This window comes from Chaetodon auriga, chromosome 20 (assembly GCF_051107435.1).
Source record: "Chaetodon auriga isolate fChaAug3 chromosome 20, fChaAug3.hap1, whole genome shotgun sequence".
In the NCBI taxonomy this organism is placed as follows: Eukaryota; Metazoa; Chordata; class Actinopteri; order Chaetodontiformes; family Chaetodontidae; genus Chaetodon; species Chaetodon auriga.
In genome coordinates this window covers 15,671,390-15,693,928 of record NC_135093.1, presented here as the reverse complement: position 1 = coordinate 15,693,928, position 22,539 = coordinate 15,671,390, and the positions used below count along the sequence as shown (strand labels likewise).

The window sequence follows — 22,539 nt, the reverse complement described above, 5'->3', positions numbered from 1 at the left end:
AGTGCACATACCTTCATGTGAATAGCCCTGTTGTAACGGGGATGAAAGTCTCCATTTTGGCCATGTCAAACCCAATCAAGCCAAGCAAACACCTGTGTAAGGACAAGGCCTATTAGTGACGAAATTGACTTTGACACCTGAGGCAATGATATGCATCCTGGTTTATATATCTTTTAACCAAGACCTTGATCTCTCCCTAACCTTAGCCAAGTATTTGTAGTTGCTTAAACTGACTTTTGAGATGTTCAGTAGATCATTTGACTGTATGTACATGTTAAAGGTGTCAGTGGAGAGCCTAAACAGAGCTAAATGAGAGAGAGTGAAAATTGGATTTAAATTCAATGGTTGGCGGGAATCATGATTGCAATTGAAGAATAACTGGGGTTGTGTCTGCTCGATGTGGCACCTGTTTCCTAATATGTTCATCATGTAAACCTTTTAAGGAGATAATATGTTAATCGGTGGCTCTGCTGCTCCCAAGCACCACAGAAATCAACTCATACTGCTTTAACTAAATGTCAAACACAGAGGTGGCAGATCAGAAAATGTTCATATTATTTTTGGAAGTCATATTGACAAAGGACCTTTTTTGTAATTTAGCTGTCATATAAGGACTTACTTAGTAGAAAATATACAACCTGACTCTGAGATTAGGATTTGGATGTAGGGTTAATTTCTGGATTCCGGTTTGAATGATAGAAATAAGATGTCCTCACAGGTATATAAGTAGTGCAAATGTGTGTGTGTGGCCGTGTGTGTGTGTGTGTGTGTGTGAGAGAGAGAGTGACCACCTTGCCTGTCCCCCAAGCAGCCGTAGCTCATCACATCTGCTGCTCAGGAATCTGAAGTCTATCAGCAAGCTGGAGCGAGACGACCTCCACGCCAGCTGTAATTTACCACGGGGAGATGGGATGGGGAGTGTTTATACGTGTGCGTGTGGATGTGTGTATTGGAGTGTGTATTTGTGAAGGTCTGACGCAGCCAGAGAGCAAAATGAGTAAGTCGGTGGTGGGGACTGGCAGAGAAAGCGGGAACAGGAAGAGGGAAAGAAGAGAGTGGCTGTGGTGTCGGCAGTAGCATGGAAGCATCATGCTGCAGGTGGACGGGGAGCTTTCACGAGCACAAATCACAAAGCTGTCGTGCCTGCTCCATCCAACAGCACCATCCAAGTGCCCCAATTCACTCTCCACCACACACAGGCCCTGTCAGGGGAGCCAAATCACCAGCTGCTAATCTGATAATCCTGTGCAGATGTGTATCCTGCTGCAGGAATAGGAATGGTGTGCTTGTGCGAGGGAGATGGAGAGTAAGTGAGTGTGTTCTACAGTAAGTGGGTGGGTGACACAGAGACAGAGAGCTGGTGTTTATCCAGGCTTCATTTCCTCTTCTCTTATTGTGACAGTAGCACAGTAGCTGTTTGTTTTTCCATGTCACCAGTTCTCCCTGGAAAAATCTGCACCGGTGTTTACACAGTCTGCCGAGGTTTTAACACAGCGGGGATACTGTGTTTGGTCAGCTCTTAAATCTGAAGAAACTGGTAACACACATTTCTACTATATATGGTCCTGAGTGACAGTGAAGGTTTTTTTAACCCGAGTGGGTCAATTTGTGTCAATCTCAGATTTCTGTTGGGAATGATAATAACAATATGTATAATAATAATAATAACAATGATGATCATCTGCAAATTCTTCAACATCAAAATTAAGGCAGGTGAAAGGTGTCATTATTAACAGTATCAGCAGGGAGTGCTAAGAGCTAATGCAGCATGACTTTCCATTGTGCACATTCATTGAAATGTAATTGCTATTTGAAAAGAAAAGTAGGGAAAATGAGGCTAATGCTGCATTCATCTTCAATCTTGGCAGAAAGACAAAAAAAAGGAAAGCTCTTGTTATTCTGTCTTGCGATGGTTGAGGCATTGTTATAAAATGGTTACCCCATGCTAGCCATGTAGTGACACCAGATGAATAGCCTAAAACAGCCACTTTGATAGTGTTACATATCTGTAGCACTCATTACTACAGATTTATAGGCAGTTTAGCGGGAAAGTTTTCCCAGATGTAGATCCCATTGCAGTTTGCAACAGTGACCAATCTAAGGGGCTTATTTCTGTGGCTACTTTCGATCGGTCTTAGAGACAAGAGTTTGAAATCATATTGTGTATTTGGAAAGCTTTTCGAGGCTCATTCTTCTTGGCCTGATGTCCAGAGCTGGTATTTCCTGAATGTGACAATCTGTGCAAAGTTATCAATAGTCAGAGTGGCTCAAATTATAAGGACCCAGGCTGAAAAAGTTTTTTTTTTCCCAGTCAAACCAGATATAAACATTATGTGGCTCTTTTTTCTGCTGTTTGATTCCATTGTATTTGATTTAGATGTAAGTGCCAGCTATGGTGCTTTTGCAGGCATATTGCTATTGATTTGTCAACACTTCTATTTTTTTTGCCAAGTGAGAGATATTGCAACTGTCAGAAGTATAAGTACCCACATGAGCAGTTCACAGTTATGAACGTCATTAACGTGGCAATAAGTGTAGCCTACAGATAACTTACCCCTTAGACTAACTGAGTCCATGACAAAGTTACACTTTCTTTTTGAGAGTCCCAAAGGCTTGATAGAAACTCTATAGCCCAAACTAAAACTACACAATCAGTATTTCTTGATGTCATGTATGAAGTTAAGTCATTAGTTTTTATGTCTGGCCAGTCTCTCTTCTACACTGTGTCCTTTTCGTGTTAAATAATGCTTGAATATCTTCGTATGGTAAATAGTGAGGGCACTGCAGTAGACTTTATTCACCATAACTATTCTTGGCTCTCTGTACGTGTGCTGAGACAGAGCGGACTGTAGCCGAGCTGTTACACACTGTGGTAAGTACAGTGTCTAGTCACTGGTGCAGGTACACGGGGTTTTATGGCTTTCAGCTCAATAGGATCTGAGGCCACAGAGGACAAAGGTACTCACCTTCTTTAAACCCCCCTCAATTATTGATCACTCTCTGCTTCACCTCTCATTTCTCCAGCTCAACACAAACAAAATAATGCATTTCTTCTTTTTCCGGCACTCTGGAAGAAAAATACGGGCAAAGTTTTAGAGAGGAAGTGGGGCAGGGTGGAGGAAGTGTGCAAACGGAGAGTGTGTTCTTGGCTGAGGCAGATTCAGTGTGATCAGCCATCCATAAACACTTCTCTCTGGCTCTGCTGAATAAACGTCTGACACCTTCCTGTCCTGATATGTAAAATAACACCATTCTGTTGACCCAACTTTGCCTGATAGTGGTGATCTGCTGTGAGATTATGTGTTCGAAGAGTTCACTGACACAGTCTGGGCTGAGAAAGCCAATTTAATACAGTTATCGTGATATTAAAGCTGCAATATGCAACTTTTTAACAGTTAAATAATGATTCTCAGTCTACGTTCATGTCATAGGCTGTAGAAAACATGGACCTAGTCTCTGTGATGTCACCCGCAGGTTGAAGGGCCACTGTGAAGCTCAGTGACAGCGGCTCTGATTGTCACTACTTTGGCAGTGCCTGACTCCACCAAACTCCTGGCTATCCAAAAATGGGCAAAGAGGTGGAGTGTGGGTGCAGCTGAAGAGGGCCAAATGTACCCAGGTTGCTGAAACCTTGCAGCCAGCTGTCACTCAAAGCAGTCATGTCCATAATTATGCATAACTAAGCCTTATTGTAATTTAAATGAGTGAGTTAATGAAAAGTTCACCCTCTGTACAGTACATAAACAAGGAAATTAGCTCTTAGAGACGAAAACCGTGTTTTGTGTCAGGCTGAAAAAATGTTTATTCCTGCTAAGTTTGGGTATTTTAATATGGGGGTCTATGGGGATTGACTTGCTTTTGGAGCCAGCCTCAAGTGGCCATTTGAGAACTGTACTTTTTGGTACTTGTGCGTTGACTTCATTTTTCAGTCTGATGCACCCTCCCTGAGTTTTCATTGAGGTTAGGGCATGTGTGGGAAAGAAAAGGATGTGATGTCTGGAACATCATTTCCAGGTGTTTGAAGCGATGTGTTGAAGCCTGGATTTAGGTGTACACCTGCTGCCATCTTGTCAGTGTTTGTTTTGGAGCCAGGAATCTTGGGTAAAGAGAGACGGGAGCCCTCTCTTCATTTTAAAATCTGAGAGACCTGTCAATCAAAGCAAACACAAGCCCAAACATACCACTCTTTAAGGCCTCTTATCTGCAAAATATGTTTCAAATCTGTCTGCAAAATGCACATCAGAAGAAGTTAAATGAGCAGTTCAGACCCAACTTAAGGTGGAATAGAAAATGCATTGAGGTTGTCTTCCCAATCAAAGCGACAGGGAAGACAAAACAGCACAGATGGTATTATTTGAACTTCAATTTTAAGCACTAGATTTATCTCTCACTCATGATTTGCCACTTGAGATGTTTATAAGTAACCCATTCTTGTAAGCATATATGAGTGCAGTCAGGGGTCAGCTCTTTCAGTAAGGCTGAACTATATTAAAGCAAACAAAAGCAAAAAGGAAGTTTATTCTATACTCTGAACAATTGATTGCAAAAAAAGGCTAGATTGATAAAAAATAACTTTTAATTGCAGCCATAAACACAGTAAATCTCTCTCACGCCTTGCTTTTTAGCACAGTTTATTTTTGATGCTGCCAAAGGTGCCGAAGTCAGAAATGAAGAAGGTTATGATGTATGATGTAGCAGATCTTGTTCGTGACTCTGCCGAAGAGACGTACCATAAAATAATGACGACATCATGCCAGAGATAACACTTTCAGCTCCTTTGCAGCAATCAATGCAGTGTGCAAGCTGATACAAGCTGTTTACACTGATGTAATACACTGACAATCAATCAGGACTGTCCATCGCACACACAATTCATTTTCTGTTACTGTTACTGTGAGCTAACACCATCCATGTCAGTGAGATACACCAGCAACTACAGGTTACATCAAAGGGGAATAATGGTTGTGTCTGTGAGAGATCATAATGGTATCATTCACAAAGCAAAACATAAGTCCAAATCTACAGCACACAGCACCTACAGTAAGAAAAGTTACTACAAAACATAGCCAAAACGAGAGTACACACTGCACTCTGTCAAAAAGACGCAGATATGCAGTGAATGCTGACCTGGGAGATAGCCATGGGTAGCCTTGATCGAGCTCTCCCTGTTATAGATTTTATCTGTTATTGTCCAAAAGCAACAATCCTAAGAGGTAGTTATTCTACACGAACAAATCAGTGCCTAAATGCAGCGCTGATGGAGAATCAGTAGCTGACTAAGTAGCATAACAGAGTCATGTCACAGTAGCTGTGGCTGGAGTGGCTTTCATGCACTTCGGTATGGTGAAACTACCTGTAGCAGGTAGTTCAGCCGGGCCTTTATTAATAGCTTATGGACAAAAGAGTTAATTTGCAGATAATGCATTTAAGTATTTTGTTTTTTTAGGTTTGATTGAAGGTGGGTTTCCATCCACCTGTTTTTATCTGCACTTTCAATTTGCACATAAAAAGAAGTAGCACCACCAACTGTTAAGCTCAATGAACTACCTGATAATTGCGTAACAGCAGCGGATGGAAATGCATCATTTTGCATTTGTCTTGAAATTGGCTTCAATTTTGCGCTGCGCTTGGGTGGAAAGCTAGCCTGAGTGACTGGGGCGTCCTGAGCCATGAAGTCAGAGTAGCACTGGGGACAGCATAGTGCCTTCTACATTTTAGATAGGAAACCAATTGGTTTGGTTTGATTCAGTCTTCAGGGCCCAGATCTTTCACTTTGTGACACAGAGGCAAATATGCCCTGGCACACACACACACACACACACACACACACACACACACACACACACACACACACACACACACACACACACACAGCTGGGGCTATTAAAGAGAAGCACCAATAGGAGCTTGGTGAGAGATAATTGTCTCATAAGTCAGTAAGCACAGCTGTTGGCAAGGTCAACTTTCATTTATGAGCACACGTCGCCACTCAGTTTAGTTTCTGTGTCTTTTCCAATCTGTCTTTCTTCTTCTCTCGTTCTCCCCTTTTCTCTCTATCTGAGCCTGTCCTGTACCTGTCCTGCTCCCTGTCACTCCCCTCCGTCCCTCCATCCCTCTCTCTTTCTGCATGGTTGGGCTTCAGGATTGCTTGTGCCCTTCAATGAATATTAATGGAGGAGTTTGGATATTATATGAAAATGAACTGTTTATTTACAGAGTCACTCTCTTTTGGCTTTATGGGAGGTTAGCGGGGGCTGGCTGCCAGACTCCCAAGTATGAGGATGAAATAGGCTGGTTCTGTGCTAAATAGGATTCAGGTCAGTAAGAGGCTGTGGCCAACCAGATCCGTCATACGGCTTAAGAAGAGCCTTCTCGTTTCAAAACAACACAACGGCAAAGCGTTGCATTGTTTGGAACCGAGTGATGAGTGGAGGATGTCTGAAGTGGCTCTGGGTTTGACTCAGTGGTGCTTGTACTTTAAGTTTAGTTTGGCTGGTTCTGTGGAGTCATTTAACTGTCTATTTATTAGTCAGGAGGCAACAATATGGGAAATGTTGTGTTACAAGTATAAACCCTGCTTTAGTAAAAGGATTAGGAGTAAAACGTAATCCAAAGTTCCCAAAATAAAAGTGCTCGGAAGAGTAGAGTTTGGTGTCGCTGTCTGTTGAAAACCTGGAGTGTCTCTGACATTTAAGAGGTGTTCATGGTTTCAGGTCAGTTCAACGAGGAAAGTAAGGAAGAGAGTACAAAGGGGAGAAACAAAAGAAAGGCATAACGTAATAGGTGGAGTCAAGAAGGAGGAAATAAAACAGGACAAAGGTAAAAAAAAAAGAAGGAAGAAAATAATCAGGAAAGATGGAAGGAAGTAACTAAAGACAGATATAAGGAAACACAAAATGGCTGAAGAGGAAAAAGGAAGAAAGGAGAGAAGTAAAGGAAGTGATGGAAAAAATAATATTACTCATGTACTGCAACTAGGAAATAAAGAAAGATGTAATAAGGACGGACAGAGTGAAGGAAACCAATAAGGACATCTAAAGGAACGGTAAGACAGAAGGCAATAATGATGAAAGATACATCAAATGAAGCTCAAAAGGAAATAAGTTAGGGAAGTTAAAGGGAAAGAGTTAGGAGCATAAAGCAACCCTGTTTCCTAGAAATTACATTCATGTAGAAGAGGTTATATTCACACTAACATTGTGATGACAAATGTACTCTTTTGTGAAGGTTTGGGGAAGATCTTGATTGCTGCTGACTACCTCTGCATTAACATAGACCGTGGTCTTTCCTGACATTAACTAATGCCCTGTCAGGGCCTAAACATAACCATAAGAAAGTTGAATAATGCTGTAGTCAAAATGAGCAGAACTGTGCTTAACTATGATATCTGAGTCTCTACCTCTGCTCACTGTATGGCTGAAGGCATCACCACGAGTTGGACCCATTTGCAGTGCAAATCAGCTCATTCCCAGACTTTTCTTGAATTGACTGACGTTATCTTGTTACTGTTGTTCAAACTTTCGTTCATTTTCTGCCATTTTAATTAGGGTCAGCTGACAGTAGTGCTGACAGCAGGGACGGTATGAGTCTATATGAGGGCTGACATTGTGACAGGCTGACAGAAACACAAAGTACACATTTACATTGGGTCCAGTCACAGTCTTGAAATATGTCCTTTGGAAAGAATTGACAAGAAGAGCAGATTGTCATCTGCTGAGCCCGGCCTGCCTCAGTTTCTATACTTAGAGTCAAGACAGAGTTGACAGATGGCAATCTAAACCTGCAGTGGAGGCAGCTGCAGACCAATAACATCAGGTTTAACACTGGAATTTAAGTTTAGAATGGAGATAATTGATTTTTCCTCCTGACTCTCTGATTGATACTTGGCTGTTGTTCTGTGGGCAGTGAGCAATTGATCAGTTCACTTTACACTGCCTGCTGGGACGAGCTCACACAAATGTCTCATGGCATTAAGTGAGCATACCTGGTACCATTTCTACAGTTATAGACAGTGTGCTGTCATGGGCTCAGTGAGCACAGTTAGACCTCTGCAGGAGAAACTCGATTCCTTGCATACACTTAAATGGGTACACGGTATAACAGGGCTTTCAAGAATCCATATGCATGACAAAGACGTCTCAGGTATTTACTGTGGCAGCAGAGCAGTGGGATGCCATCACTCCAGCAGTGTATCCTACAAAAAGGATCCAAACTCAGATAACACAATAAGGTAAAGAATAGTAATAATAAAGTGAATAATAAAGTGTATTCTGCTTGTAACCTGACTTCTCCCAGCATCCTGGTTTCTTGTATGCGTGTAAGTGAAGTTATCCTTTATTGATCCCTGTGGAGAAATTCATTCTCTGCGTTTAACCCACCCGAAATATTAGGAGCACTGGGCGGCTCCCAGAAACCAGCGCCAGCTCAATAAGTCAGTGCCTTGGTCAACCCAACAAACAAGTTTTTGATGGCAGGGGTAACCGCAGCACCCGGAGGAAATGCAAACTCCACACACTCCACGAACCACTGGAACACCACCCAGTCAGAGTGACCAGCTCGCTTAACCCATACAAGCAATTTTTAGGTTCATTATTAACCTGTTTTTACTGAGACTGATGTCATTGTTGGTGTCAGTTGAGGCTGCTGATAGAAGCAAAACCTAAAGGCTACAAAGAAATTCCAAACTTAAAAAATGCTGGAGATTTAGGCTGGAAAAACATTCAGAAATAAGACAGAGCACTTCACAGTATCTGTATTATGTGGTTTCACTGCTGTCCTGTCCCTTAAGGAGAGTAGCAGCAGGTCTTGAGTCTGTGCAGCAGTACCTTAGTGTTAAAAATGCCCAAATGGGATGGGGGGGCACAGGCAACCACACCCACTTCAGAGACAGGAAGTGCATGCATTTCTTACCATTGGAGCAGTTTGTAATGCTGAGGGCATCTTTGATAAAAGGTGACCAACTGAGGGTGCACCAGATGATGACATGATTGATGAGAACAACAGAGAAGCCCTCAGCTCCATTTTGAAAATGGAACATTACATCCTGACAGTTCTGAGGTCTGTTCAGAGATGACTCAGAGCGAGGAACATCAGCACTTCTGTGTTTATACTGACTGAGTGCAGCTTTATGCACACAGCTCATCTTTTTTTTTTTTTTTTTTTTTTTTTTGAGAAGCGTTTTCCTGCACAAGGAGGAAAGCAGTGACTCGGCATTCTTGTTGTTGACGGTTGACTAAAGATTCTTTCATGCACTTTCAAAGTTTCCAAAATTGACAAGTTGCAGACTTGCATCCCTTTGACCTTGACAACTCAGTCTGTTTTCATCTGGTTTCTATTGCAAGAGGAAAGGTCATATTAACAAATATGGAAAATCATTAAAAAATACTTTGAGTCCCATATCAGTGGAAAGCATCCACTCACCTTTTACCTCACGTACTGCTTAATTGATGCTTTAAACATCATACTCTTGTTGTACTGTGCCTCTGCCGTCTATCCTAACAGCTCTGGGATCCAGTAAAATGGAAAATGGCGATCCATCAACCCCTCCTCCTGTTTACCACCTCCTGCAGTGTCTCGTCGGTATTTCCCTTTATAGATCAGAGGCATTTCCTTTCTGCTGATGTCAGGAAATGTGTTTTGGGGCCACAGCCAGACATTGTGAGAAATGGGACAGTGCTTGTTTTGCTGCTTCTTTCTCTCTTGTTCTCTTCTGATGAGCCACAGGAAGTGATGTGGCCTCATCTATCAGCTAACAGTTGCTATCACTTCCTATCCAGCAGTGACGAAAGCCTACACGATTATTTGGAATCACGATCGTGCCAGCGCAATTTGTCATGCTTAATGAAATTGATGTTGAATGCATAAAAACGTTTGAATGGAATAATCACATTGACATTTAAATGATGCATTCATGGACTCGGATCCCACACACGACTCCTTGCAAATACAAAACAATTAGCCAATCAGTGCTCCTGTTGCTGCCCTGTGGGTTGGACTTTATTTTTAGGTTGCACGTCGCCTACCCATCTTTAAATGACAGAAAGACTTGAAACATAGATTTTAAAGAAAATAAGTTGTGAAATAGAACATACATGTATGTTAAAAAAAAGAGAAAATTATGACTTTTATTGTGAATAGATCATTTAAAGACAGATTAAGGAAATGAATCACAGATTCTCCAAATCAAGGATCATTTTGTTGCCTTTTCATTCAAATATTTTTTAATAATCTTGATTTGGTATATACAGTTTTTTAATAATAGTTTATACAAACACACACACACACACACACACACACACACACATTTTTTTCTTATTTGCGACATTGTACATAAATGGTTAATTCATACATTTTCCCATTTTTCAATTTCATGTTCCTCATAATATATTTTGTTGCAATTAGCGCTCCTGTGCTGCTGCAGCACCAGCTCGGTTTTCCCCCGGGGATCACCAAAGGTTCAATTTACCTCACAGAATTTGTCATTGGAGTATCTCAGCAGCAATTTGTCTGAAACTGATGGTGATGAAATTGTTTCACCTTCCCTCTAATTAGACTGAAATAACGGGCAGAGTGGCCATGTCAATCCAAAATGGGTTTTTTATTCTGTTTTTTTTGTTGGTCACAGACAGAAGCTGGTGTTGTTATAGGCTGTACACAGTACACATGTGTGCGTAAGAGAGACAGCACTGTATCCGTATTGTTGTCAGTAGCTTGTAAGAGGATCATGTCCACAGGCCTCCAAATCTCCTTTATATTATTACTTACAGTAGCTAGAATCCCAAAGGCTCCCACTTACACACACTACCACCCAGCTACACACATACACAAACACCCAGTAACACTGCATACTGTTGGTCTCTCTGACCACTCTTTATATTTCTTACTGCGGAGCTTATATCTCATGAAACATGGTGAAAACACTCTGATAATAGTTAATAAACACAGTATATTTGCAATTCAGCATTAAGGTTAACTATATGTAAATAAACTGTACAGAATAGTAAAATGTCAGCCATAAAGTGTTTAGTTAGCTCCAACACTGTTTAATAAATTACCATGAAAAAGAACAGTGGCAGCCACTACCAGCCTGAAGTACCAAGTCTCCAGAAAAAAAAAGGGTCACAGCAGAATTAATGTGTGCATCCTGTAAGAAGCAGGTGGTGTTTGAAGCTTGGTGACTTAAAGACCAGCAGCAGCAGCAGCATTGAGCATTGTGGCGTTACTGTGTAGGTATCTGAGTCACGGTAACATGATGACGTTTATCTTTAAGTAGATGACAGTCTGAATCCAGTAATAACATGCTGTTACACAAGTGTGTAATGCTCTGTTGCTTCAACATTTTGGGTAGGGAGGCTTGTTCGCTGTCTCTCCAGGCGATGGATCGCAGGTTGATATTAATTTCAACTCTGTGCATAGTTGCAGTTTTGTGCTTTTCCCTTGTACACTGTAATGGATGAAATGCAAGTGTGCACTCCTGCCTCCAGCTCTTTTATATCTCTACCAGCCGCGACCAGCCAGTAGTACATGTACAACAGAATGATAGTAGGTCTCCCACAGCTAGCTTCAGTGGGAACAGCCTCCAAAAAAAAAAACAAAAAACAGAACAAAATTAAGAATTAAAGAATATTTAACTGCTGGATTATTCAGCAAGCTCTGCCAGACATTGTTTCCTGAGTCATGAAAATAATCAAGGTAGTGATAGTAGGTAGTGGTAGTGACAAATTTAAAGGAGCTCATCAAAGGTCAATCAACCATGGAAACAGGACACAGCAGACTGGTAAAAGTTATATAAACAGACTGCTCCCAGTGGGACAAGTAATATCATACATTTATACAGACAACAAGGGAAAAAAAGGAAAAATAACATGGTGGTAAAATACAGTACATAAATACAAAGTTCATCGACGGATGGAGGTTGGGGTCACACAGTTAGCGACGGTTTCCAATGTGAAACCACAGTTGATTGCTTTAAGGAAGCAGTTATTTTAAGAGGAACCATGACCTTTTCCAGACCTAACCAAACCTAACCAAACTGCATCCATCAACTGACGTGTTTCTGAGAAACCTTGGTTTTGAACTAGTAACCGGGCGTTGCATGTTTATTATTGTTTTCTTGACCACGGAATTTGAAGTTGTTGTTAGTACGCAAACCGGCGGATGAAATACAAATTGGCGCGATAACTAGGCTGCAATGGCTGGAGGTGTGAGGAGGTGGAGAGCGTCTACCAAGGAATATGCTTTCCAGTAAAGTAGATTTAGATTGTGTGTTAGCTGGCTAGCTAGCCACCCAGGGTTCGTTGAGAGTCAGAGGGTGTGTGAACCCTGCAGCTTGTCTGAGTTCTTCTTCTTGGAGTGCTGTGTGCAGTCTCTGGGGCTGAGCTAGCTGTTGATGTGAGGTGATTACCTTCAAACCGTAGACTGGCTGCTCATGAACGTCTCCTTTTCCATTCTAAACGTATTCAATACTCTGGAAGATGTTACGAAGGGATGTTGCAGCTTTGGAGTTGTTGAAAGGCACCTTTGATGGAGCTCATGAGTGACAGAAGGTGATGTAACGAGTAATGTGCCATGTTCATTTTTCCTGTTGAGTAATTAGTGAATTACTGTGCTTCCTGTTTTAAATTAGTACAGTTTTAATAGGTTATGAATAATTGATCCCATTTTTCATGAAACGTGCCAAACACTGTTCAGCAGACCAGAGTTAATATACAGCAGAAATGGATTTTGTTTGTTAAAAGGATGATTTGCTATTGGTCAACTGCACAAATCCATGTGTCAGAGCTCACCAAAGACCAACTCTTTGCCTCCTCGTGAATTCCCTGGTCGCAGCGAATCCATTTAAATGAACTGATTCTGGTCCAAATTTTTGCTGTGTGTGACTGAGCCATAACACTGCATTTCACAGCGTATTCCTCCAGGTTGGATTTAGTTAGAAATCCACTCCAGTGCTTTACAGAGCAAGAAAGATTTCTTTGTGACCCAAGAACAAGATGGAAGACGCTGCTTTCAGAGTACAGATGTAAAATAAAGGAGAAGTGTTTGGTCTGCACAGGAAGCAGAGTGGGTTTATGGGAGAAGTGTTTTTAATTTTGAGAAACGACTCCAATAATAATAATTCTACCAAGAGAGATAGAGATTCCAATCAACTCAGCCAGAGTCTTTTTTTACGATAATAACCACACCAAGGCATCACAATGAATTTTACAGTGCCATGGTGTCTAAATTTACACATAGCAATTACAACATGATATCAATCATATTCTGTTCGTTCAGTCGAAAGGAGGAAACAGATTGCTAGAAATGGAATGGTAATGGCAGAGAGTGATTTCAGATTTTGTTCGCTTTTCACTCTTTTGTGTAAAATTGACTTTGTGAATGATGTTGTGTGGAGTTTGTGAGAGTTTTGCAGGGGTCCAGCAGTGCCAGGCAGGGGGCCAGCTTCCCTCTAATGGTTTGGAAAGCCTGAGCAGTCAGTGCTGTTGCTTGTTTGGCCAATGTGCTGATTTAGGCGCACTCCAATCAAAGTTGGTGTTTACTTCCAGTTCATTTATCATCAAAAAGGGAAAAAACAATTTATCATTTTTTAAAAAAAATCAACAAACAGGATCCTTTTTTTTTTTTTTTTTCTTAGGATGCCAACTGCTGTTTTCCCCCCTTTTTCAGCATGTGGCAGCGGAGATTGCCCTCTGAGAAAATAACCTTTTCTGGACCGTGTCCAGTTGGCCCACCCCTCTGAAATTGAACCTGCTCTCCAGTGTTACTGCAGCAAGGCTGCTTGGAGGGGATAGCAGAGGGAGGAGAATTGTCTGGCCACCTCAACTTCCATTAAAGACAAGCAAGCAGGGCAACCTCTAGACCCTCAATTAAGCTCGCCTTTGCGCGTTCGGTGAATGAACGGGAAAGAAAACGTTGAGGTGTAAAAAGCAATATCCCAAAGGCTCGGTGGGTAATTCTCGGTCACAACTCTTTCTTTGTACTGAGACCTTTACTTAGTCACCTCAATTATACAGTACCACCCTGCTCTAATCTGGGGCTTTCTTCCACCGCTCACACAACATGACAGAATGCATTTCCATACTAACGCCTAGGGAGTCATCACCTCATGCTGGGGAGTTTGCTTATGTGTGTGCATGTGTGTGTATGCAGTTGGACCGAAACAAGAGGTTAGATTGGAAGCCTGTTTGCTCTGAGGCCATCTCCAGGGAGTCTATTTGCCAGGGCATCTTGCTGAGAAGGTTAGCGGGGCGTCTGGAAATGATGAGGGCGGTAAAAAAAAAAATTATATCGTTTCCGCTGGAGTGCATCTGAGACGTGGCCAGACCGTTGCTTTCTTGTTGGAATTTCAGATTGAAGTGATTGATGTCCCTGTTCCTGTGTTTCTTCTCCTTACCTCACAGCGCAGCCGAATCCACCGAAAATTCACGAAGGATGGTGGGCGTACAAGGAGGTGGTGCAGGGGAGCTTTGTTCCAGGTAAGCCTCAAAACTTTATGCAGCATTTTGATGCATGGAAGTTTCCCACAGAATACTGATTTTCCTGCATGCACTTTAACCACACAGCGTGCTTGATCCTGAACTCCGAGCTTATTACATATTTAAGATAACATCGGGCCACCTTGCCAGTGGCAATAGTTTTATTTTCTCATTCTAACAAGACCTCTTCGCCCTTCCTTTTTTCTCTAACTGATTGACGGCAGCTCACCGTTCCCTCCACCTTTTCCATCAAGTTGTGTATCTGCATGTCAGGCCAATTATTTTCCGTAGATTGTGTTTTTCTGCTGAGCTGAGGTGCTTTTGATAAAGCCTGCAGGTGGCTGTGTGTATGAGTGTGCTGACGCGAGGCAGTGTCTATGCTTGTGAGGACCAATTGTCTGTATACGAATGGAACAATTAGGAAAATTCAAAAAGAAGACATTTTGCTGGCGCTCGCTTCTGGAAGCATCAAGGTTAATTTTAAGGATAGAGGTGAGGAAGTGAATCTCCAGTTTCAAGTGATAATGAGAGGTAAAGATTAGGCTGAGAGTTGCCTTTTGAAGATTCAGACAATATTTGCAACTGTAAGGTCCACCATACCTTTAAAAGTGGAACTTAAACCCTGCTTTCACCCCAAATGAACGAGTTGCAAAATTACTCAAAGCAAACCGTTGCTTTCAATAAACTCTAGCTGCCTGAATCATAGCGGCACACACTGCCCTGATTTTGCACAAGGCTTTGAAGCTAGAGTGCCACTTTCACTACAGAGAAGAAAGGAGAAGTAAAATTGTGCATCTCTGAATTCCCTTGGTAATGCAACACCACACTCCCATCCTATCATGGGAAATGTATCAGCAAATATCACAGAAGGTGGAGCCAGGTTCAATTTGTTTAAATTCTGTTTTTTTCCAGTCCAATCTTATCACTGGCCAGTTTTCCATTCAAATGTGGCACATATTTTAACTGAATTTTCAAAAAGCCGGCAGAAGAAAATGAAAATTAATACCATCCACCACCAGTAATATTAGGAGTTGGTTTGAGATAAACAGGAGGTGGCTCTCAATTCTGCAGTCGTGTGCCTTTAAAGCACTGAGAGGGGTAACAAGAGGAGTACAACGAGATGACATCATCAAAAAAGCTCCAGAAACCTCAAAGGATGAAAAGAAATGTAGAAAACAGAATATCTGTCCCGTATTCATTTCAGCAAAGTCACAGTGTCCCTTCTATCATGATTTATTCAAGTCTGTTTTCATTGCACTTAGTTGCATTTCACTTTTATTGGTACACCTACTTTTCCACCGCGGCCAAGCATGCAATTTCTTTTAGCAATATTCGGAGTTTTGTTTGAATTGCCACCATTTTCAAATTGAAAATGTTTCTAAAAACCGGTGGATGTAAACTCACTTGACATTTTTGTTAGCTGTCTTTTGGGATTAGTAAACTTTAAGCAATGCTCTTCATCCAGTTTTATACTTTACTGCTTGCAAACCATGCATGCACTCGCATTTTGTGTGAAAGACCAGGTCTGCATCCCTTGGAATTACATCTGTATTGGACAAATCTGCACATTCAGTGCAAATGCAGGAAGCAGGGTGCACTTTAAGAAGTGAATCAGCAAGTAAGGACGTGCAGGTCAGGATGGTGGATGAACATGTGGCATGAGTTTGCACTCCGCCACAGCTGTTATTAACCGTAATGATGATCCTTCCCTAACGTTACAGTAGTTGTCCCATGCAGAGATTTCATTCAGCGATGGCATTGTGCTTAAAACAAACCCTTTGTCATTGCACGTTGTCCAGGGTTTTACAGAATTGTCAGATGACAGGCTTCAAAAGACAGAAGGCCATGAAAGGGTTCAGCCTTTACAGATAAATCAGGCTTTTTGTGCACAGAGTGCTCACCAACTGCTGTTTGGGAGTGCGTTGGATTTTGCTTTTAAGTTCTGATTTGACACTTGCTGACAGGGCCAAGGCAAACAAGGTGAATCTGCTTAGGACAGGATGCTTGCTTCTTTAGCTGCCATAAATCATGAAAAATGTGCATATAATGCCTTAGAAAAAAAAATGCCAACAGAGGCACACTTGTTCATGCTCAAATTTAAACAGGCACAAATATCTGGGCTAAAGCATTAGCTAAGGCACTGAATAAATGTATAACAAATGACAACTCTGTGAACTCATGAGTTCATAATGTGGGGTGAGAAATCAGAAGCCATCAGTGTGTTGACAGTGTTAACCTTTCAATTCAGGCCAATGCACCTCTCTTAAATCCTAATACCTTCTTAATGGAACTCTCATTTTCATAATCCCCACCAAGACACACATTAGAAGGATGAATTTAGCTGTTAGAGGTGTTAAACTTCTCTCAAAGACTAGTGTTTCCCCATTGACTTCAGTACAGCCTTTGTGGAGCCAGTCTTACGGTGCTTCCACGTTGTTTGGATATTCATCCACATGCAGTTTCGGCTGGGTTGTGTCCGGCTTTGTGAAGCAGGGCGGTGAAATTTGTTTTGACGTGAATGTTGAAATTTCCAATGAAGGCTGAGGATGAAACTTGGCATATTTTTTGTGAAGACTGAGTTAAGGGGAAGGGCTTCAGGGAATAAAAGCATAGATGCACTGTAGCACAGTGAGGTAGCGTGGTATTGTACACGGTGAATGCAGGCATCTGTTTCCCAAGGCAAACAGTAAGGCTTTCCCTGCATGTCCAGGCATACATAAATAAATGCCTGTTTGTCCTTCCCTCTGGCACCAACCACTTGGCGGTTTGCTGCCCCATTTATATCTCAACTATCTCTTCTAGCTGTTCTCCACGGCGCACTTGCTTTACTAACCGCCGTACAACAGCTGGAGCAGTTAAACACTATTCATGATCCTCCTGTGGCCGTGCAGAGAATCCTCAACCCTTGTTACCTTGTTCTGCAGCTGGCAGGATTTCATAGCAGGGACATAAAAGGCAAAGGAAGTCTTTTCACTGCAAATGAAGCCCACTTTAACGATGCACAGAGAAATAATGTTGATAGAACATAGTCTCATTGTACTCAGTGTACTCGGACAGTGAGAGAAGATTTCTTTGAAAATTGAACATTATATGATATGCACATAGGGGCACATCATTCACAAAAGTATTATAACTGTTGCTCATTTCGGAGCAATAATATACTCCCTTAGAGCAGTAATCCACTACAGTGAGTATTATACAACTTTTCCCCATCCACACTTCAGCTATTTCATATATTGCTTATTAGAAATGATCAGTGTAACAACTCAGGAGAGGGCTGCCGGGGCTAGTTTCTGAATATTTTATCATCTGCCAGTTATAGGGGTTCTTAACAAAAGTTGCAACTTGCGTATTTGACTGGCAGACAAAATAATATTGCAGAAATGGAAATGGAAACGATTCTTCTCCCTCTGTGGGAAAAGCAATAATCTCATTGGAAGGCTCCGCTCAGCCCTCGTATAGTCGTGCTATCAGAGCTCCGAGCCGTCTCCACTTCTTTTTTCCTGTTAATGGCCCATTTCTCTTCCCTGAAACATCTTGCGGCGGAGGTCAAACACTGCCGTCCAACATCTGAGAACATTTGCACCCCAAGGTTAGCAAATCAAATGTAATCATATTCTCAGGCCTGTGTCACCGTGGCTGACCTTTGGGATATTGCTTATCCTTTCTGAACTCTCTCATTCAGGTTTGAATTTGGTAAAGGTCAGATATAACTCGAAGTGCTGCGTCAGTTTCCCCTTTGCTCTCACCTCCTCTTCCTCAGCCGTGTCTTAACTTTCGCGGTCAGGGTTAAAAGGTATTCAATCTCTTCTCGGTTTCACTCACTGCAGGGCTTCTTTCTCCTGCACAAACACACTCATTCCAGCATTACGTCTTAGAATTGTGTATTTCTTCATTCATTTCACTGTAATTTATTGGGAGCACACAGCACGTGTGATTTATTTAATTTATGCACTCATTAGTTTGTGTCTGCTGTATGATTTTATAATTCGACTGAACTTTAATTAAGGTTGCAGTGCAAATACACAAAGAAATTATCTAATTTTCCCTAACTTACAACTGCCTGCTGTGTTGCAAAAGACTGTTTAAACCTATTAAAATGTCAAAGGATGGAAATGGAAAAGCAGAGCCTGCATTCAAGCTGGCAAGCAAGCTGCCACTGTGACGCCCCAAAGGTATTGGATGCAACAATATTACCAATACAGATAAAAGTATATATACTAAAGAAATTATTATCATTAATTGGTACAGTTAAGTCTGTATTTAATGACATCAGCCATGTGACATAAACAAGCCATCACAACTGTATCACAGAATGAATTAATATAAATACAAAATGAATCAACATACAGACAAAATAAGAAAAAGATGAATTATTATACTACACCCTTTGTGCAGAGCTAAACCTGTCTTCATTGCAAGTGCATGTTCTGCATGTTATACATTGAGACCCTGTGGACATTTCCAGGATCTGGATCAGTATGAGCCATATGAAGCCTCGTTCATTTACCGTCCCTCTGCATCTTTTTCAGCAGCGTTTTGCAGGTGTACTCTAAAATGCTACTGTTGTGGTTCAACACTGATTTGAATGTGCTGTTGATGTGCGTGCCAGGTTGAAGAGATGCTGTCAAAATGCTGTCCAAATCTCCCTGTCACAACTGATACATACCAACACTGTTTTAGTTAGGGTAATTATACAGAATATAGTTGAAAACTGTGATCAGAAAACATGAAAGAGAAGCCTCGATGAAGGTTGAGGGCTGATGAAGGTTGATGAAGCTTTGATTATATTCTTTTCACCCCTGCTTTGTGTTACTAACACTTGTTAAGAGGCAAACTTTTTTGAGTTGGTTTAACAGTGGAGTGAAAATTTAATGGCCTGCACATTGGCTCTGTTGGAACACCAAAGGTCTTCTTGCATAGAAGACCATGCAAGGTGATGCAGAATTGTCAAGAAGACTGTTCGTGGAACTTGTGATTTAATCGATTGATCGACCAGTGAAATACATCTAACAGAAATGTCCAAAGGCATAAATCAAACCACCTCTCTCATTAGCTGCTTCTGTCAGCCTCATAGGCTGATTAAGAGATTGTCAGAATATTGGCTGTTCGGCAGAAATCAGTCGGTAAAACTGACCTGGGTATTTATTTTCATGTCAATAGTATGTTATTTATAGCATTGAGCCACTTTGTGATTCATTGTTGTGTGAATGTGTTGCAGGGCAGGCATGTGAAAGAGACAGGCTGCGACCAGATAGAAGGATTGATTTATAGAAGGAGAGCCTCTGAGTGCCTCGGGCTGTGTGCATGTGTGCTTCTTAAAGAAATGATATTGTCACATTTATGAATGTTTGCCGACTGCAGATGGCATTATGTACAATGGGAGAAGTGAGTTGACTGTATTTAGATGAGGGTGTAGCAGGCAGGACTGCTGGTTGATATGATTTTATACTCATTCTTATACTCTGTCTTCTTTTGCTTTGTTTAGAAACAGCTAAGCAGCACGTCTCTTATCAATGAGATAAGATTGCAAAAAAAATAATAGCTAATTTCCTGAACTACTTTATGGAGAGATGATTACAGAATGTAAATACACAGAAGGGCCGATGTACCAGAAATAGTATCAAAAATGGGCTTTTGAAATCGCTTTAAATATTCAGCTTCACTATAATTTCTCTTTACATCCACACGCCTCTACAGGACCTTATTCACACTGCCAGGAATAAAATTCGGGTGGAAAAATACTGCATCATTTATTTCATTATTTATACTGTTGGCATAAAAGTAGACAGATCTAAATGTATTGAGTCCAGAAAATACTGGCACCAGTGCACAAATCATTGTAGGTGTTAGTCTTTGATTGTAGAAATCAGCTGTACTCTAAACTCCTGCTAGGTTGAGCCTGACAGCTGGAAACAGCAGCTGAGTGAACAGTTTTATGGTCCAGTTACTCACTTTTCGCAGCACTTTTGACCAGTTTTCATCAGCACAAGGAGTTTATTTAGTTTTCTTGGAACACTTTTAGGACCTCTTGTCCATGTTGTCCTGTGACAACTGAAAAAAAAAAAATCTGATAATGCAGACTGTATGAGACGGTTGAAAGCTCCGGAACAAAGAAGTAGAGCGTGAGTTAAGATTGTTCCTCCCAGGTTGTTACAGCCATACAGCCCTGCTATGTTCTTCTCGCTGCCAGTTTTCTCCTCCCATATGGGCCATCTGATGGACTCTGTGTGCCAACAAAACTTAGGGTTTGGGTACATTTGTCCCTCTGTGTGGTCATAATCCTGCTGCTAGTCTCCCATTTGGGGAGATGTAATGGGGCATCAGCACTGTGGCTGGAACAGCAGGGCTTTCCCCATGTTAGGTTCCACCCGGGGCTTATGACAGAGCTGTGGAGGATGATGACGGGGAGGGGGTTGGGGGGACGGCAGGGGAGAGGGAAAAGCTACAGAGAGGGTAACTGCAGGGCAGAGAGTGATGAGAGTGCTCAGAGAGACTGACACAAGGATGCTTTTATGGAGCTAATGGTGTAACAGTGAAATCGCTCTGGCTTTCTAACACATACACAGACATTATAGCCATTATAGCCACAGCCCTCCATTTGATAAGACTTGTCCCAGGGATCCATATTAGGAGACTTTGTTTGTGTTCATTTAGGATTAAAATGTTTAACTGCCCACTAATACTGTATGTGTGGAAATAATCAGTATGAGTGATGCTTATAATTCTATTAGTCATTGTTACACATCCAGTAATTAGGCTAATTTTGAGCAAATTAAAGCTCTTTTATAACTCAGAATAATTCAAATTTAGAACTGTTTTCATGGCAATTTACAAAATACACGCTGTTCAGTTAAATGGCTGAATCACCTAAATGACAAACCAGTTTTGACATTTACTTCAAGTTGCATGTTGGCATGCAGATCGTGGTTTTGGTTTTAAAAGATACTTGCCTCTGTGATTTCTGCCTCCGCCCCACTACAATGGAAGTGCTATAAGTGGAATTCAAAATTCAACAGCTACTTCTCTTTCCACAGTCGATGGGTCTCACACAAGAACCACTCGCATGACCTGATTTGTTCTTAAGCAGCGTGTGATTGATTTGAGATACCTGGTCGCATACACAGTCTTTCTTTGATTTAATTTACTCTTAGGAGCAAAATGCACAAGTGCTTCAGGCCTGTCATACGAGTCTACAGGGGAGCATTAAACAGTACAGACAGGCAGGACACATGGGAAGAGAGTGGGACAAAAGACTACCACCAGGATGCTTCACGTACTTGTTTGACTTAAATCTAACTTCGCAAAATAATCTGCAGTTAATATGTTGATGAAATCAAAGAATTTATATTTTAACAAGTATTTGTGCATGACAGCTTTTCAGTTCAGTAGTGGCTCGGAACGTTCTCCCACTCCAACAGCTGCCTCTTAGGGTTAGGATAATAATGTCATATGTAATAATAGCATCATATAATATAATGGAACATGTTCTCCATCCATGTGACTCTCACGTCCCCTTCACTGCCTCTGATAAGTCGTGGACAGCTTTTATTTTTTCAAGACGTTTTTAGGCGTCCAACATCAAGTCAAACCATTCCCTTTTTCCTTCTGCCACAGCACAGCTTTGATATGGCACAACGTTGGCAGCTTATTAATATTTTCAAATTGTTTCAGGTCCCTGATATGCCTGCCGACACAGCTACATTTGTTCTCCTTTTGTCAGTCTGAAGTTTCACTCTTGACATTTTTGTGAATGAAACATTTCCACAGAGTTGGGCATTGTCGGCTCGTATAGTAATTGGCAACACATCCTCGTTCCTAAACTACTGAATGGGTCGACTGCCAATGATTCCCAATATGTCATGTATCACTGTAGATCAGTACCAGTTTTAGGCCAGTATGACAAAGGCAGACCTTCATCATCACACCATTAACATCCTGGTACGGCCACTGTTTGCTCATGTTAAGGCAGCTCTTGGTTAGGTTTCGGAAAAGGTCATTGGTTAAAATAAATTAAAAAATTCAACGCTGACTGTTGGTTTCACACAGGACATGAACTGCAGTCTCT

General features: G+C 41.5%; 1 protein-coding gene across 2 annotated transcripts in view; it reads left to right on the top strand.

The window, feature by feature from the left end:
* Positions 1-22,539, top strand: part of ca10a (carbonic anhydrase Xa) — a 208,847-nt gene that overhangs the window by 12,738 nt on the left and 173,570 nt on the right. For both annotated transcript variants that reach the window (XM_076760557.1, XM_076760558.1), the window contains one exon: positions 14,397-14,471. In XM_076760557.1, coding sequence (XP_076616672.1) covers positions 14,397-14,471 — 75 coding nt within the window. The remainder of the gene's footprint in view (positions 1-14,396; positions 14,472-22,539) is intronic.